At 36.3% G+C, this 20,093-nt stretch overlaps 1 protein-coding gene across 1 annotated transcript in view; it reads left to right on the plus strand.

Moving 5' to 3' along the window:
• The first annotated feature begins 363 nt into the window (after nucleotides 1-363).
• Nucleotides 364-20,093, plus strand: part of LOC149805199 (solute carrier family 35 member F6-like) — a 62,588-nt gene continuing 42,858 nt past the window's right edge. Inside the window, exons 1-4 of the mRNA XM_089948357.1 lie at nucleotides 364-470; nucleotides 5,812-5,906; nucleotides 8,797-8,864; nucleotides 18,772-18,821. Coding sequence (XP_089804483.1) covers nucleotides 364-470; nucleotides 5,812-5,906; nucleotides 8,797-8,864; nucleotides 18,772-18,821 — 320 coding nt within the window. The remainder of the gene's footprint in view (nucleotides 471-5,811; nucleotides 5,907-8,796; nucleotides 8,865-18,771; nucleotides 18,822-20,093) is intronic.

The raw sequence follows: 20,093 nt of genomic DNA on the forward strand, positions 1-20,093 counted from the left end.
TAAACCTGGCACCTTTGACACTGACGATTTGACAACGGAAGTGCTTCTAAGGGCACGGTCAAATTTACTTTTTGAAAAGCTTCAAGCTAAAACATTTATTCTTAGAGTTTTACTTAGTTTAAATCACAAATAAGATATATATTAGACTGACCTTAGCAAGTCTTGAAAATAAGAAATTAATGGGACGAAGTGTTTAGAACTATTTTGTTACTCTTAACATACCAGATATGGTCTCTGAGCTTGTCAGCGTAGGGATAATATCCATAAATGGAGTGGGCGCGCTTACGTAACGTGTATGGTGCAGAGTGGCAGCGTACATAAATTGTAAACCCAACTGTAGCGCTTTGAAATAAAGTCGGTCACATGACATTCAAAATGGCGTTCACCTGTTTTCAAGTACTTTTGATGGTTGGAATGTTAGTGACTGGAAGCATCAACACTTTAAGCAAGAAAGCTCAAAATGACTGCGTGTATGGATTGCATTAACATACAATCTACTGTAACATAGTGTTGGTCTACTGTAACATAGTGTTGGAAACTTACCACCATATCACAGTTGCTCCAATAGTAGCATATAGACGAAATAAAGTTCTGCTATTTATAAAAAAAAGATAAATGTTTGAAGTCATTGAAAACAAAATATAACCCGAAACAAAGTTTTAATAAGTTCATAGTGTAGTCCATATCTTTCCATATATTATGTTATATTTGTTATACGTGTGCTAAGTATACCTATTAGTTTAGGCCGATAGATCAGCCCTTCACCAGTGATAATATTGATTTTCGAAAGATCGGCTGATATCACCTGTTAATTAAAAGCTGCAATTATCTGCATCAAAATTTGGCTGCACACATCAATGTACATTTTATACACTTACCAGTATTTCTCGTGACTGTGTAGCAACCGTCGGCTAAAGGATTCTTTTGGTGACATGCACTCTGTATTTCCAGGGCAAATCATATGTTTGGTGACTTGTAAATCCACCTTGAATAGCACAACCATCAGTCCTGTGGCCATTTTGAATTTTGCGCTTGATATTGCTGTTACCAATTGCCTGTATGTGTCTAAAGTGTACACAGCTTTGTTCCGAAATGCAGCAAAATTGCACATTTTTATCAACAGGTCACATCAGACCCACATAACGTCGATCAGTATCAACAGAGATTTGTGGGGTAGGTTTATCAGACTACTATTAGTGTAAATCGGCATGCCAAGGCTTGATGGAAGCTCCATATAATCCAAAACTGTTAACAAACCAAACATAACTCATCTGTATGAAAGGAACTAAAATAATACGAAATAAGTAAATCTAGGAGAAACCAACTTAATATCAGTAATGTGTAAACAGACTGACATATTAGGCTTGGTTCTTGAGTGCACACTGGTCTGAGAGTTGTAGAAAATAAATGCTGTATTGACTTTCAGAATTACCTTTCAGTTCAACCCTGATATTGAATGGAATTTTGAACTCCACAAATGGATATGGAATTGAACACCCTGCATGTATAAGATAATCTGAGTTAATGAGTACACAATGTATTGAGCTGTTAAGCCTGGAGATGATTTTTACTTGGGCCTAGATATTCCTTACCATCAGCAGAGCATGCATACATTTTGATGCAAAAGAATAATTGAAGGAATGAAATATCATAATCCATTTTTGATGAAATTGCAGCATAGTATGGTAGCCATAAAGTACAACAATATTCCTTCCATTTATGACATGCTCACTACATATATAAGAATACTTTGACAGCTTAGTGAATGACATGACCTGATTAATATAACTTGTATACACTGTCTTCCTTGTGTCCATTGAAAATATTGCTAACTTCTTGAGGCTCATGATAATATATTCAATTCCTTGTGAAGTGGGCTTTGTGGGGACATGCAAAATGCTTTGTGGCGACAGGCAAAACACTTTGTGGGGACATGCAAAATGCTTTGTAGCGACAGGCAAAACGCTTTGTGGGGAGATGCAAAATGCTTTGAAGGGACATCAGTCAAAGCAAAATGTTTTGAGTTCTGTTTTATTTTTCTCATCATACATATAAACATTGTAGCACATGAAATGACCCAATTATAAGGGAATCAATAACAACTGCATGGACAAGAAAAGTGGCTTTGTCTGCTCCCAGTGTGAGGTTTATATGATAATAAAAACTGGATTTTGAAGTATGGAAAATATGTGTCCAGAGCTTCTGGTACTTCTCTGTTCAGAGGAAAAATACACTGGTGCATGTACATCTGTGACATCGTAGAAATGTTTTGCAGATGTGCACTCTTTGCCTATGCAAAATGAACCTCTTAGAACCATGTGCTTTATATGAATTGATTGTCTCTTTGATGAATATCAAATATATAAATGAATTCATGAATTTGTATTAGGGCTTCAATGACTTCATTCATTTTATTCATCAGAAATTTGCATATTCTGTGATTGCTTCTGTGGAGTAAATCTTTCAAAACCTATCATTGAAATTTGCAAAAACGAAACTTTTTCAGTTGGACATATATATAATTTTGGTATAAAAATGCTAAAAATGAAATTAAACAGCCTGTAATGTTCTGAAGTTAGAACATTCTAGCTTTGTCTGGGCTCCATGTGCAAAAGACATTATTTAAACAAATAAAAATTATTTATAGTCTTTCAACATGCTAAACCCAAAAATCTCTGTTATGCAAAAAAATGTTATAGGATAAAAGTGTTTGGAACAAGAAGGGCCAGATTCCCATCTCCAGTATGTCTTTTCTATAATGTCACAGATATACCCCTTTTCATACAATATCAAGCCTTCTAATCAAGTCTTTGTCACACGTTACTTTACATTCATAGAAGGACTATTATAAACATTTTTATAAAAAAAAGAGACATTGGAAGGCTGTCTCAGAAATTATTATGCTTCTGAGTGATCTTGATCAGTTGGATTAAATTAGATTTGGCAGTCAGCAGTCTTCAACACCACATATATAAATGATGCTCTTCATTGTGTTTAACTTACCTCATACATCTGTCATCTTTCTTTTCATCTTTACTTTGAACTTGTAAAAAGATCTCTTCTACAAGTATGCTTAGAGGCACAACTGCTGAAAATCCCAATGAAGGGGGCTAGTAGTATTTATAGATATTCATGGTACTGCAGATTCTTTGTATTTTAGGCCAAAATTTGGTGACAATTATAATGTAAATGAAACTCCATCTCAAAATGAAAATTTGAACATTATGCAGACTTACAGTTTACTTCTCCCTAAAAATTACTGACTCAGACTCTATTCCTTATTGTCACAGGCACAATTAAATTAGAGCTTAAAATTTCCTCATACATTCAGATTAAATGTCCAGCAGCCGAGCAGATTATAAAATACAATTTTGAATGTATCATCACAGCTTCAACATTTTTGGCCATTTTCCTTTAAGTTTCATGTACACAGTACTAAATCCTTTGATTTTATATGTTACAAGTTGCCATGGTTTTCTTATCTCTGTTCACATGATCTGCAATTCATTTTGTGAGAATATTAAAAATTGAGCAAGCTGCAGTGGCTACAAAGGTATAAATATCCTAAAGAAGATATTTGTTTGTCTTTTGAGGAGGCAAAGTTTTTTTTTTGGTTGGGAGTGGTCTTATTATGTTATCCATAATTGAATAATATGACTTTTTAAGTCCTATTTACATTTTGTGAAAGCATTTACTCATATCTCATGCAGACCTCTCCAGTGGCCTAGTGGTTAGAGTGTCCGCCTCAGATGCAGGAAGTCGTGGGTTTTATCCTCGACTGAGTCATACCAAAGACTTACAAATTGGTACTAACAGCTGGACATCACTATAAACTGCCACACTGCAGACATCATAGCGATAAGACTGAAAAATTGTTAAAGCTACATTAAAAATCCAAATCACAATCACCAAATCACAAGACCTCATGCACAGTTATGAACATGTAATTACATTTTAAATTTATTTGGTTTTTCAGATTTATTTCAAATCAAGCTTTGGAAAACAAGCAAAACAAATATTTCAGTGTTTCTGTGACATAAAATTGTCCAAAAAACGTACCTCTGTTTCTGTATTACATTGGTCATTGAAATTTATAGTAGCTACAAATATAAATGCAGGTGAAATAATATTGATTAGTTATATATGCAAATTTGGTGATAAAAATAAGGATTTTTTTCAGGTAATTCTGGTTGCTTCATATATAAATGTTAGATAGATTAATTATGAAAATTTGACTTTTAATATCTATAACCATGGTATTGATATGTGCAATTTTTAGAAACCAATTGCTCTATTTTTCAAATTTCTAGCAACAATTTATAAAAATTCTTTTGAAGCAATAATATATAGCATGCCTGTCACTTGATCACTGTGAAAAAGTATTAAGAGTGTCCGAGGATAAAAAAAATGAAACGTACAGATGAACAAATAACAATAAAATCATGGTGGATGATATACATCTTTATTTCTTGCTGATGATTTAGATTTGTCAGTAAATGAACAGTATTGTCTTTGCATAGTTGAACAGTATTGTCCTAACATAGTTAAACAGTATTGTCCTAGCGTGGTGAAACAGTATTGTCCTAGCATGGTGAAACAGTATTCTCCTAGCATAGTTGAACAGTATTGTCCTAGCATAGTTAAACAATATTGTCCTAACATGGTTAAACAGTATTGTCCTAGCATGGTGAAACAGTATTCTCCTAGCATAGTTGAACAGTATTGTCCTAGCATAGTTAAACAATATTGTCCTAACATGGTTAAACAGTATTGTCCTAGCATGGTGAAACAGTATTCTTCTAGCATAGTTGAACAGTATTGTCCTAGCATAGTTAAACAATATTGTCCTAACATAGTTAAACAGTATTGTCCTAACATAGTTAAACAGTATTGTCCTAGCATGGTGAAACAGTATTGTCCTAGCATGGTGAAACAGTATTCTCCTAGCATAGTTGAACAGTATTGTCCTAGCTTAGTTAAACAATATTGTCCTAACATGATTAAACAGTATTGTCCTAACATAGTTAAACAGTATTATCTTTGCATAGTTGAACAGTATTGTCCTAATGTAGTTAAACATTGTTATCCTGGCATGGTTAAACAGTATTGTACTAGCATGGTTAAACAGTATTGTCCTAGCATGGTTAAACAGTATTGTCCTAACATGGTTAAACAGTATTGTCCTAGCATAGTTAAACAGTACTTTCCTATCATAGTTAAACAGTATTATCCTAGCATGATTAATCCGTATTGTCCTAGCATGGTTAAACAGTATTGTCATAACATAGTTAAACTGTACTTTCCTAGCATGGTTAAACAGTATTTTTGTCCTAACATAGTTAAACAGTACTTCCCAATCATAGTTAAACAGTATTGTCCTAGCATGGTTAATCAGTATTATCCTCACATAGTTAAACAGTACTTCCCTATCATATTTAAACAGTATTGTCCTCGCATGGTTAATCCGTATTGTCCTAACATAGTTAAACAGTACTTCCCTAGCATGGTTAAACAGTATTGTCCTGGCATGCTTAAACAGTATTGTCCTAGCATGGTTAAACAGTATTGTCCTAGCTGTTGTCCTTGAAGAGTTACACAGTATTATCTTAGCATATTTTAACAGAATTATCATAACATATTTAAACAGTATTGCAATGGTATAGTTAATTAGTATTGCCCAAGCATAGTTAAACATTTTACTATCAATGTGTATTTTATTTCAGATGTTTGTATTCCGATGGCAGTTTTATTAGATAGTTAGGTTTAAACTTTTGTTCAACGGTTTCTTCACTGATATTTCTCTGTTTTCAGTGCATCTGGATACCCAGTAAAGAGTGGCAACAAGACAACCTCTGAACCTCATCAGTTTAATCATCCATGGTTCCAGACTCTGATCATGTTTGTAGGTTTGTTTAAGAAAACAAGCAGAGAAAATTAGATGAAGAAATAAAAATATTGATACACGTAAATATAATTATTCTATTGAATGGAGGCATTTTTGTGGGAGACAAAAAGATAATGCCTCCCTGATGAACCAGGTATCTCCCTAATCCTGGGATAATCTCCTTGTCTCGGGTCAGGAGATGAAATCTCCTGGATTGTGACAGACCTGGCTACCATTACAAGTAAGGTAATTTTATGGTATTATAATGTAGATATTGAATTGTTGCTCATTAAAATGGCATTGGGGAATGGTATTATGTTTGCATGATGGAACCTGTAAACACTGAAGAGGAAAACTGTAATAAAAAAACCCCAGACTATTCCCAGGTGGCACTTTCACTATTCTCAAAATGTTACAGCCACCACAAGCCTAAATTTGTAGGAATCTAGCAGAAATTCTTCTTGCTTTTTTACCTTCATTTTGCTAAACAGTTTTTAAAATATAGAATGTGCAAGGCCTGAACCAGGAGATCTAGTACTGACATTTGATGTATCACAGGCAGTAGACAATTTATTGCCTTGTAGCTTGGGGCAATGGAAAATAAAATCCAGGCAAATAATAAAAAAAATAGTATGGTTGTCATTGTGCTATTAATAAATAAGCTGCATACATGAAGTAACAGATTAAAATTGTTGCATTGGCACTTTTTTCACATAAGTTTCATAGGTCTCAGAAACGTTTAATCACGTGTATTTGTATGTAAATTGTTTATATGGGATGCAGAAAATCACTTATGCAGGAGTCCTCTGTACACATGCAATAGCTGGATGGCAAATTCAAAGGCTTGCTAGTCTTGCTTAACATATCTGCTGAATGGGGAAAATGTGTTTATCAATTGATCATTTTAGCTGTGCTGATATTTACAGGGAGAACATTCAGTGGCTGAAAGACCCCCAGATGTATATGTTATCATTATAAGAGTACATTAGAAGAACATGATGCAGTAGCTGGGCAGCAAGTTCAAAGAATAACTGCTTAGTGGTGGGAAAATGTACTGATATTTACAAAGACTGAATTCAGAGGCAGAAAGACCCGATGATGTACATGAGATCATTATAGGAATACATCAAATAAACAACTTTAGCTTTCATTATTGTGTTCATTTCTACGTATGGCTGAATAAGTAGTGCATGTGACCTTAAAATCAAGATACATTGAGACTTAGACAAATGCCGTTTGCAAATTTGGACAGTTCACTTGCAGCAGTAGCCAGGCATAAGAAAGTGTGTGATGCCTAGCTTAATGCTTGGAATAAGATCTTTCAGTGGCCTGACATAATTCAGTCTCACTCTAATGGACAAACAAGAGCTATATGTCAGTGTTGTAAAGAATTGAGAAAATAAAACTCAGTAGCAACCACTGGTTTTTCTCATCTGGAAATTTAGCCACTTCAGGTATGCCCAATATGTTTCTGGGAGGTGATTGCAGCTTTTGATGGTGGGACTTCTCCTTTTCCCAAAATAGGAGACCTGGACTCCTAGTTTTAAAATCCTAGTGAGAGTTTCCAAGAAATAAATGGAAACCTTCACATAATTTAGTAATCACTAGCAAGCAGATGATTTTTCTGGGCATCCAATTTGTTAAAGTTTACTAGTTGTTAGGAGGGATATAGTGTTTTTTTTTTAATGTTCTTCTCTGTAACATTGTTTTGATCAAAATTTAAAGAAAAAGTTACTTTAGTGACAACACAAAATAAAGCTGCCTCTTGGTCAAAAGATATGTGCAGGCAGTGACATTGATTGCCATTATCTCCTGGGGAGCAGTTTGCAAGAAAACTGTAATGGACGTTTGGGTCCATTGTTGTGAAGGTAATTTATTGCATGGGACTGATGATCTCCTTTATTTGATCTACATGGAATTATCACATTTGTGAGAAGAATCTGTTTTATTTTGTCATATTGTTAAGGACTTGTTTATGTTGTCCTATTCTTTTCCTGTGCTTTTCACAGTCAGTTTACTCCAGTGTCAGTTCACTCAGAATCAGCTATTTAAAATCACCATTTTTAAACACCAAGGGCAATGATTTTATTGTTGTTTTTGGTTTAACCCCCTTTTTTAGTGTATGATAGGCTATACCTGGCAGCCATTATAATGGGTGGAGAAAGAACCCAGGGAAGCCCCAGTAAGAACCACACACCTTCGGGAAGCTATTGGCAGGCTCTCTCACATATCCATATTGGCCAAGCCCGAGACTGAAACCCACATGGGCAGAAGTGCAATGGCATTGTTTGATAAAGATGAGCGCTTTAGAACACTCAGTCATCCCAGGCCCCAGCAATAATTTTAGCTTAATAAAATCTCCATTTGAAAGTATCTTTAACAAAAGTTAAAGATTATGTTGTTTGGATTGCCTCACCATTAGAACAGAACATGCAACAATTTTGCATAACTAAATCCTGCAAAAATGTGGAATAAAATTTTTGAGGTGCTTTACAGCAGTAATTGAGTTTTTTATGCTAATATTATTATTATTATTATTATTATTGTTCTTTGTATTGTTGTTGTGATGATGATAATGATTGTATATGTAGTGATCGTGACAGAGTCTATTCTAGAATGTATGATTTTGGGATCATGCTAATTTTTAAACCATCATGCTAAAAATAAACCATCATGCTAAAAATAAACCAAATAATAAAAAAATGACACATAACTTCTTCTAACCCTGACTTGTTTTTTTTATTAAATTTCTCAGATATTTAGAAAATTCTACCCTTTTTCCAAATAAACAAAAGAATTCTCAATGGACAATTTGGTAATGGTAATGTTTACTTTGTTCTAGGTGACATCTTGCAAAGTAGCAGTGATAGAAATTAATATATCTCAAATACACGTTATCTTATCCTTTGCAGGGGAGACAGTTTGTTTATTTGGCTTTTGGGCAGTGAGAAGGAGGGAGAGATTAGCATTGCAGGAAAAGGTGGGTATTGTTCTGTTTATATCAGCAAGATATCCAACTATTTGTTTATTTATGTGACTGGAATGATGAACATTTGCAATTTTTTTGTATCAGTGTACTATTGATTTATTTACATTGATGCAAGAAAAGGTAATGTTGATTTGGGGTTAGGGTTAGTAATGCATGTTCATTAAAAAGAACTGAAACAACCCAAGATGCTTGAGACATGACATCACTTGTTACCCTCAGTCTTCTTGTCAACAAGAATATCTTTGATCTCGTCTTTTAAAGATTTCAGGCATCAAGGTTTGGAGCTCAACATTCAAGTAAACAGACTATGTCTTCCCCAGAAATGAAAATTGAATCAGTACAGTGGTGGATTCCTTGCCTATACAGAACAATCCATCTGCTAGAGAATTCCTTCACCTCACCTGCTGGGTTTGCTCAATGCAGCAGCAGATGTCTTAGCTACAGCTCACTTTGGGCTCTCATTACAATGTTTCTTTGGTCCAAAATAGAGGCTGAACCTTTCACCATTGGACCAACTTTCACAGTCTGCACAATATAAGGTTCCATCTCAATCATCACTGAACCCGCATTGCAGATACTCTCTGCATGTACAACCTCAGGCAACCACAATATGTATGGATATGAACACAGAGGACTTGCAGGGGTGGGTGGAGCAAGTCTCCTGTTATTTTGGGATGATGGTGGAGTAATCTCCCATCAGGAGTGTTATTTACATATCATCATTCTCATCTTTCATTGTTGGCTGGAGAACCTATATTCTAATGGACTACTCATTCTGTCAGACAGACATTGTTTTCTTGTTTTGGAATTTCTAAAGTGTTGTACTCACAACAAATCCATTCCCAAGGTTTGCTAATGTATTGGCAGACTTGTCCAGCAAGAATGAACTACATGTAATACTAATGGAATGGTCTCTTCATCCCCCAGTTTTCACTCAGTAGGTGCCCAGTGTTTTCAACCTATAATGGACCTATTGGCAACAGGGAGGAATACCAAAATTCCAATATTCCTTCATCTGCTTTAAATAACCATGCTGGCAGGTGTTTAATCCCAGCCCAGAGTTCCTGGACCTGCATGTTTTATTAAAATTTGCCCTCAGGAACAAACATTTCTAACAACCAGTGGTGGAGAAATGACTCAAGTTAAATGGCTTCTCCACCTTAACCCTTTACCTCATGCAAGCACCTTTTAAAGCCTCTACTCCATTCACATGGAAGCGCCTTTTGACGCCTGCTGTAAACATCAGCCATTTTCAGTGGGTTTTCATAGCACAACCTTCGGGGAAAACCCCCTATTAGATACTACATTCATTTCTGCGAATGACAGTTACATCAGATCATGTAGTCACTGTTTATGCTCTGGTCAAAATCTGCTATTTAAAGTAACTGGGTTGTAATCTCCACTCTCCAAAATGGAGGTCACAGATTTCATTCTGTACTTAAGAAGTTTTCATGATTAGAATCACAACTATGAAAGCTTCAATAACTTAGGTAAAGGCTCAGATATTGATGTAGGCAGCAATTAGTTTTTATAAATGATCAAATTCAGATGACTTAGTGATCTAGACGCAGACAAAAAGCTACGGTTGGTTATGTGGCTTCACTGATTTGACAGTGAATGAGTTCTCTCAAGATTTTAAAGCACATAAAAAATTCTTCCATGACAAATAATTACACAGCTATAATAATCGGACTTTACTCTTAAATTTTTCCACACATAATAGATGTGTACCAAAAATGTTAAATGGTTAAAATTGCTGTTAAACGTAACGTACACTACATTGCTTAACAATTAACAGGCAGGCCTATGCTTATGGAGTCGAATAGGTAACAGGTGTTATATTTATAGTGCACTGCACTGGGTAACTTTGTGCTATGAGGTAAAGGGTTAAAGGCACATGAAGGCAGTGGAATATATTCTCACAGGGGTGCCCAACCATAGTTCCTTTCTTTGATGAGAAACCATTTGCACCAATCACAATTAAAACCTACCATTCCATGGTAAGGGTCCACCAGATCCTTCTTGTCATGCCCAAAGTTGTCTATTTTATTAGCCACTCAATGGCAATGTGGAAAAGAAAGGTTCAAAGAGATATCCTTATTTTGATGCTCCTGCTTTAGTGCAGAAGTTTGATGATGTATACAATCTTTGGTGGGATAACATACAAATAGGATATTTTTCACAGGAATTCATGGTGAAAGACGTCAGAAAACATTTTTCGAATATATGAAGTTGATGTAGATGTTACTGTTCCATTCATTTGACTGCTTCAGTACCTGTCAGAGGGTGAAAATCTTTACAATGCAGAATTTTCCTTTCTGACATTTGTTTGCTTCTTTCAGCTGTGGTCATTACCTGTTATGATGATCCTCTTGAAAATGATTCTGCTGAAGACCCTGCTGGTGGGAGATAGCGGGTGATGCCTCTCCAGTAATTCTCCAAGGTCACCCTTTCTTGGTAACTTGACAATGTTCAAGTTCCCATTCATCAGGCATTTCTTTGCTCCCCATCACTTTTGGAATATTTCTGAAGATCTTTTGGTTTTTTTAATGTTCTGACTTATGCATTTTGATTAGGTGTGTCTTCACCTTGATCTTTCCCAATTTTAAGAGCTTTGATGGTTTCTCTGGCTTCAGTCTCAGTGATGTCCACTAGACTGATATCAAGTTTCTCTTCAGCTTCTGGGATCAAAGCTATAACTGGTGGGTCTGGTCTTTTCATTTACTTTAGAAAGTGTTCCTTCAATCTTGATATTTTCTCGCTCTCGTCAAAGAAAATGTCCACAGCTGTACTATTTTGAGGTAAGTTCTTGACCTGTCTCATATTCTGCTTTAAGTTTCATTGTTATCTTATGCATAGTCTTTTGTATCTTGTCTGTCTGCCACTTGTTCTGCTTTTGTAGAAACTCTTTGTTAACTCTTGCTTAATTTTTCACCTCTCTGTCCTTGTCTGGGTATTTTGGGGATATCCTGGCTTTTAGCCAGGGTGATTTTGCCTTTAACAACAGTCTAAGTTGGCCTGGAAATCCATTCCTCTTTTTGTTCTATCCTCTAGCCAAGAGCATTCTCTCCAGTTTCTTTCATGACTGTGCTTATACAATTAATAGTTATTTCCATGGCATTTTAATCTCCCTGTTTGTGGCCTTTTTCAGCATCTGGGCAAGATGGGCTACCATCAAGCTGTGTTCACTTTTGATACATCAACATGTTGCAGTGAGTGTCTCAACTAGCCATTGATCAGCACATGATCTATCTGGCTTTTTGTAACAGTTCTATCTGGCTTTCTGTCTTACTTCTATCTAGCTTTTTGTCTTCTATCTGGCTTTCTGTCTTACTTCTATCTAGCTTTTGGTCTTATTCTATCTGGCTTTCTGTCTTACATCAGTCTGGCTTTCTGTCAGATTTCTATCTGGCTTTCTGTCTTACTTCTGTCTGTCTTTCTGTCTTACTTCTGTCTGGCTTTCTGTCTTACTTCTGTCTGGCTTTCTGTCTTACTTCTATCTGGCTTTCTGTCTTACTTCTATCTAGCTTTTTGTCTTCTATCTGGCTTTCTGTCTTACTTCTGTCTAGCTTTTGGTCTTATTCTATCTGGCTTTCTGTCTTACATCAGTCTGGCTTTCTGTCAGATTTCTATCTGGCTTTCTGTCTTACTTCTGTCTGTCTTTCTGTCTTACTTCTGTCTGGCTTTCTGTCTTACTTCTGTCTGGCTTTCTGTCTTACTTCTATCTGGCTTTCTGTCTTACTTCTATCTGGCTTTCTGTCTTACTTCTGTCTGGCTTTCTATCTTACTCCTGTCTGGCTTTCTGTCTTACTTCTATCTGGCTTTCTGTCTTACTTTGATCTGGCTTTCTGTCTTACTTCTGTCTGGCTTGCTGTCTTATTTCTATCTGGCTTTCTGTCTTTCTTCTATCTGGCTTTCTGTCTTACTTCTGTCTCGCTTTCTGTCTTACTATACAAAGACTTCCATGTCATCTTGTGGATAGGCTTATACTAGTAAAGGGTACATCATATAACAAGGTACTGTCTTCACAAAGGTCACAAAGTCTTTCACTGTTTTCATTTATTTGTCTTATTCTGTGTCTTCCTGTGCATGACTTCTCTCTCTGTCTTGTTTGAGCATGTTCATGCATTGAAATCACCAACAACAAGTAGTATGTTGTGCCTTTGTGTTGATTAAGCAGGTGAGTGCAGGCTTTCATAGAAAAAAGTCTTTTCAGCTCATCGTCAGCATCTTCAGTGGGAGCACAGTAAGAAATGATTGACATCTTGGCAAATTTTGAGTTACACCAGACATCCTTTAATGGGTTTCATTAACATAAGAAGTATTCAGTTACTCGTTGATGTCTTGCCTGCCTGACCATAGTTTGGTGCCTCCTGTGGCCAGTTTCTTTTTGCTGCTCCTATCCATCAGGCATTGTAGACTCAACTTGTCCTGGTGCATTTCCTGGAAAGTCTTAGCTAGTTTTCTAATCTTATACAGAGTCCTCATGTTCCAGCTTCCAATGCAGATGGTGGATTTTAGCATGTCAGGAGAGCTGCTTTCAGTGTAGAGGTTTCTTTGAGGGTTTGGTCTCCATCCTTTTAATGGTATAGGGTGCTTGCCTAAAGCCAAACCATCCTTTAACCAGTCATGGGATCAGCAGATTCTGCTCAGTGAATGCTACTGGATGGAGTCCTTGGGCATGAAATCTTTTTTTAATTTTCAAACAAATGAATCTCTAAGAGGATCTTCAAATCAAAAATTACTTTCAGAACCAGATTGTTTTGTATAAATAACAAGCCCAGCAATGGATTGTCTCCTTAAGATGTTTTAGATATTTGTATGCCCACCATAAGGTGGAACATATTTTCATCTGCACATCCATCCGTTACCAGTTTTGTTTCCACATATTAACATTAGTTCTACATCACTTATCTAGACCACACTTTGTTGATGGCTTGCACTTGGGGTAAGGATGTCAAAGAACCTGATCACTGACAAGAAGAATGGCTGTCAAGCAATAACATTTGTTGCCCTTATTGACCTGGACCAAACCTTTTGAATGCCTGGCACTTGGGTTAAGGAAGCAGCTTGTTCATTTTTTTAATTAAAAGGTCATGGTCAAGGTCACTTTATCTGAAAGAAGAAAAATTATTTCTGCACAAAACCTTTGGTTATTGACCATGTAGATGTACCAGAGTCTGTGGATGACTTGTACCTTTGGTAAGAAAGAAACCTATTGATCTTTTAGTCACAAGGTCAAGGTTGCTCTTACTGAAAAAAATAAAATGGTTTTTGCATAATAACTCTTGTTCTAGATCATGTACATTGACTAAACTTTGTGGAGGACATGCACTTAACGTATGGAGGAGACCTATATATGGGTGTCAAAAGGTCAAAATTCAAAGTAGATTTCACTCAAAGAAATATTTTTTCTTGAAGATAACTTTTTCTTTACAGCAATTTCCTAATCCAAACTTTGTGGATAACTTGCAGTTAAAAAAGAAACCTAAACATTTTTGGGTCTAAAGGTCATGACCTTGTTGAGTCTGATAAGAAAATCATTGTGTCTTCTTAGTTTACTTCAAGATGACATTCCTTGACAAATATCTAGGTAATTGGGACCTATTGGTCAATAATCTCAAGAGTCAGCCATGCCTAGCTAATGCCTACATTGAGGACTATTAAACATGTCAAGGGAGTATAATGTGCCATTCATGGTACTCTTGTTTATAAAGATGTTTTCAGTAGTGACTTTTTATTCAGAATTTTTAAATATTGATTTCACAAATCCTATGGTCTGTTAATGTTATGCCTTTCTTAATTTGTTTTTTAAATTTGGAATTAGAGAACAATAGTGACTGTGGATAAATGAAGAGAAAATACAGACAGACAAATTCATTCATCTGTGTCAGAGGAGATGAGATTACTACATGCAATATGGCTTGCCTTGTCAAAATGAAATTATATCTTGAGTGACTGTCTTGGGCAGTTAAATACGTGTCTGTTGTGATTTACCAGGATGGTTGTTAAGGGGCAGTTAAATAGTGTTTGTTGTAATTTACTGGCCAGGGATGGTTATTTGAGAGGCAGTTAATTAGGTTCTGTTGTGATTTACTAGGCTGGTTATTAAGGGGCAGTTAAATTGGTGCTTGTTATGATTTAACAGGATGGTTTTTAAGGGGCATTTAAATAGTGTCTTGTGATTTACCAGGATGGTTATTAAGGGACAGTTAAGTAGTGTTTGTTGTAATTTACCAGGATGGTTATTAAGGGACAGTTAAATAGTGTTTGTTGTAATTTACCAGGATGGTTATTAAGGGACAGTTAAATAGTGTCATTATTTACCAGGATGATTATTAAGGGGTAGTTAAATTGGTGTTATGATTTACCAGGATGGTTATTACGGGGCTGATAAATAATGTCTATTGTGATTTTCCAGGATGGTCATCAAGGGGCAGGTAAATATGTGTCTATTATACCAGGATTGTTTTTAAGAGGCAGTTAATTAGAGTATGTTGTAATTTACTTGGAAGGTTATTAAGGGGCAGTAAAATAGGTGTCTGTGTGTGTGTGATTAGGATTTTTAATGTAGCCGTAAAAAATTTTCAGTCATAATGCTACGATGTCTACAGTGTGGCAGTTTATAGTAATGTCTAGCACTGGGGCATCTTGCTGCAGACATGTAGCATGATGTCCCACCCAGTCACATTATCCTGACACCAGGCCGATCAGTCCTAACACTAGCCTCTTAATGCTAAGCACCTAGCGAGGCAGCTGTTTGTACCATTTTTGTAAGTCTTTGGTATGACTTGGCCATGGTTGGAACCCACTACCTCCCGCTTCCAAGGCAGACACTCTAACCACTGTGCCACCAGAGTGGTCCAAATAGGTGTCTGTTGTAATTTATCAAGATGGTTATTAAGGGACAGTTAAATAGGTGTCTGTTGTAATTTACCGGGATGGTTATTAAGGGACAGTAAAATAGGTGTCTGTTGTAATTTACCAGGATGGTTATTAAATGCAGTTAAATAGGTGTCTGTTGTGATTTACCAGGATGGTCATTAAGGGACAGTAAAATGTGTCTGTTGTGATTTAATAGGATGGTTTTTAAGGGGCAGTTAAATAGTGTCTGTTGTAATTTACCAGGATGGTTTTTAAGAGGCAGTTAAATAGGTGTCTATTGCAATTTACCAGGATGGTTATTGAGGGTCATTTAAATAGTCTGTTGTGATTTACCAGGATGGTTATTAAGGGGTAGTAAAATAGGTGTCTGTTGTAATTTACCAGGATGGTTATTAAGGGTCAGTTAAATAGTGTATGTTGTAGTTTACCAGGATGGATATTATGAGGCAGTTAAATAGGATGTTTATTGCAATTTACCAAGATGGTTATTGAGGGTCATTTAAATAGTGTCTGTTGAGATTTACCAGGATGGTTTTTAAGGGGCTGTTAAATATGTGTCTATTGTAATTTACCAGTATGGTTTTTGAGGGGCATTTAAATAGTGTCTGTTGTGATTTACCATGATGGTTAGTAAGGGCAGTAAAATATGTGTCTTTTGTAATTTACCAGGATGGTTATTAAGGGGCAGTAAAAGAAGTGTTTGTTGTAATTTATGAGGATGGTTATTAAGGGGCAGCTAAATAGGTGTCTATTGTAATTTACCAGGATGGTTTGTAAGAGGCAGTTAAATAGATGTCTTTTGTGATTTGCCAGGATGGTCATTGAGGGACAGTAAAATAGGTGTCTGCTTTGGTTTACATGCATGGTTATTAAGTGGCAGTAAAGTAGGTGGGGTACTTACTTGGATGGTTATTAAGTGGCAGTAAAGTAGGTGGGGTATTTACTTGGATGGTTATTAAGTGGCAGTAAAGTAGGTGGGGTATTTACTTGGATGGTTATTAAGTGGCAGTAAAGTAGGTGGGGTATTTACTTGGATGGTTATTAAGTGGCTGTAAAGTAGGTGGGGTATTTACTTGGATGGTTATTAAGTGGCAGTAAAGTAGGTGGGGTATTTACTTGGATGGTTATTAAGTGGCTGTAAAGTAGGTGGGGTATTTACTTGGATGGTTATTAAGTGGCTGTAAAGTAGGTGGGGTATTTACTTGGATGGTTATTAAGTGGCTGTAAAGTAGGTGGGTTATTTACTTGGATGGTTATTAAGTGGCTGTAAAGTAGGTGGGGTATTTACTTGGATGGTTATTAAGTGGCTGTAAAGTAGGTGGGGTATTTACTTGGATGGTTATTAAGTGGCAGTAAAGTAGGTGGGGTATTTACTTGGATGGTTATTAAGTGGCTGTAAAGTAGGTGGGGTATTTACTTGGATGGTTATTAAGGGGCAGTAAAGTAGGTGGGGTATTTACTTGGATGGTTAATAAGTGGCTGTAAAGTAGGTGGGGTATTTACTTGTAAAGTAGGTGGGGTATTTACTTGGATGGTTATTAAGTGGCAGTAAAGTAGGTGGGGTATTTACTTGGATGGTTATTAAGTGGCTGTAAAGTAGGTGGGGTATTTACTTCGATGGTTAATAAGTGGCAGTAAAGTAGGTGGGGTATTTACTTGGATGGTTATTAAGTGGCTGTAAAGTAGGTGGGGTATTTACTTGGATGGTTATTAAGTGGCTGTAAAGTAGGTGGGGTATTTACTTGGATGGTTATTAAGTGGCAGTAAAGTAGGTGGGGTATTTACTTGGATGGTTATTAAGTGGCTGTAAAGTAGGTGGGGTATTTACTTGGATGGTTATTAAGTGGCTGTAAAGTAGGTGGCGTATTTACTTGGATGGTTATTAAGTGGCTGTAAAGTAGGTGGGTATTTACTTGGATGGTTATTAAGTGGCTGTAAAGTAGGTGGGCATTTACTTGGATGGTTATTAAGTGGCTGTAAAGTAGGTGGGGTATTTACTTGGATGGTTATTAAGGGGCTGTAAAGTAGGTGGGGTATTTACTTGGATGGTTATTAAGGGGCAGTAAAGTAGGTGGGGTATTTACTTGGATGGTTATTAAGGGGCAGTAAAGTAGGTGGGGTATTTACTTGGATGGTTATTAAGTGGCTGTAAAGTAGGTGGGGTATTTACTTGGATGGTTATTAAGTGGCTGTAAAGTAGGTGGGTATTTACTTGGATGGTTATTAAGTGGCTGTAAAGTAGGTGGGTATTTACTTGGATGGTTATTAAGTGGCTGTAAAGTAGGTGGGGTATTTACTTGGATGGTTATTAAGTGGCTGTAAAGTTGGTGGGTATTTACTTGGATGGTTATTAAGTGGCTGTAAAGTAGGTGGGTATTTACTTGGATGGTTATAAAGTGGCTGTAAAGTAGGTGGGTATTTACTTGGATGGTTATTAAGTGGCTGTAAAGTAGGTGGGGTATTTACTTGGATGGTTATTAAGTGGCTGTAAAGTAGGTGGGGTATTTACTTGGATGGTTATTAAGTGGCTGTAAAGTAGGTGGGGTATTTACTTGGATGGTTATTAAGTGGCTGTAAAGTAGGTGGGGTATTTACTTTATGGTTATTAAGTGGCTGTAAAGTAGGTGGGGTATTTACTTGGATGGTTATTAAGTGGCTGTAAAGTAGGTGGGGTATTTACTTGGATGGTTATTAAGTGGCTGTAAAGTAGGTGGGGTATTTACTTGGATGGTTATTAAGTGGCTGTAAAGTAGGTGGGGTATTTACTTGGATGGTTATTAAGGGGCTGTAATAAAAAGTAAAATTCTCTGGGTGCACAAGGGACTTGAACTAAGGTGGGAGATACACAGAGCCTGACAGGAAAAGGTAGTTCTGTATTCCCCCTCTGGATTCATGGTGGCACCTACAGAATGTGTTTGATGTTAAGTACTTATTGTCAATATAATTTTGTAATCTGTGTTTGTCACCTTGTAGTTGCTAAAATTTTCTACATGTATTATGTGTTTTCTAATAGGTAGGTGACAATCTGGGAGAAAGCAGTTCTGAGACACCTAAGCAAGCAAGGTAATAGAATTTTAAATTAAGTAGCACAGTTTATTATCCCCAAGATATGGAAAATTCCAGAGTTGTACAAAAAAAATTAAAAACTTTCCTAGCAAAGAAATATGTAAGAGATTTCCTATATCTTTATTTTGCATTGTGTTTTTTATCTATATAATGCAAGAGATTTTTCAATTTATTTTGCATTGTATTCCTTATCTATGTAATATTCCTTATCTCTGGAAAGTATATTGCTATTTCTTTCTTTCTTTATTATTTTGTTCCTTGTCTTGGTAATGTTCATTATCTGTGTAAAGTTTTGTTGCTGCAGTGAATAGTCATTTTATGTTTTAGAAAAATTATTTTAACCATCTGGGAGGTATGCGGTTCAGCTGACTGGTATTCATTGAATATTGACTGTATATGGCTGATGTGAATATTTATTAACTGTAAAAGTGAAAAGTCATTATCATCAGGTTTATTCCATAGCAGCCATCCTTTAACAATAATATTTGGAATCCTCTGGATTTTTTATGTGTCTTTCATAAAATTGGTAGAACTCTTGAAAAGTTGGTAAAATGTATGGTCTCTTATTCTCCGATATACGAGACTAAATTCACCTTTCCAAATAAGAAGAGTCCGGAATTGCAAATGCTAGTTGTTAAGGCATGTTTCACCAGTGATTGTGGTTTTTCAGTAAATGTAAAAGAACAAAAGATACTGTGAATCGTTGTCTGTTCATTAACTAGTACATGGGTTGTTGTTGTTGTAGGGTTTAACGCCATTTTTCAGCACAAGATAGGCTATACATGGTGGCCAGTATTAAAGGTGGTGGACGAACCTGGGAAAACCCCAGAAAAAACTACCGACCCACGAGAAGCTACTGGCAAGCTTTCTCACATACCCACATTGGCCGAACCCAAGACTCAAACCCACACAGACAGAGGTGAGATGGCCGTGATCCGTAATGGTGAGCACTTTAGACCACTCGACCACTCGGGGCCCCTAGTACATGGGTATACAGGATACCATATATTCTTGCTTATTAGTCCAGTCCAGCTGCAATCTGCAAAGAATAAGAAATGCTATCACTTAATGCAGCTCCGGGTCCACATGGTTTGTTAGGACTGATCAGTAGAATAATTACTATAGACCTTGATTTGCCAGTGCATTATGTGACTGCAGATCAGCATGTATGATGATTGCAGTTGGACTTGATTTATGAGCGATTATTTATTATTTTTATTTAGAGGTACTACACAATGGCCAGGCAAAGGCCACTTTAAAACTTGCATT

The sequence above is a fragment of the Sinohyriopsis cumingii genome, chromosome 2, assembly GCF_028554795.1.
Source record: "Sinohyriopsis cumingii isolate HCF-2022 chromosome 2, ASM2855479v2, whole genome shotgun sequence".
Classification (NCBI taxonomy): Eukaryota; Metazoa; Mollusca; class Bivalvia; order Unionida; family Unionidae; genus Sinohyriopsis; species Sinohyriopsis cumingii.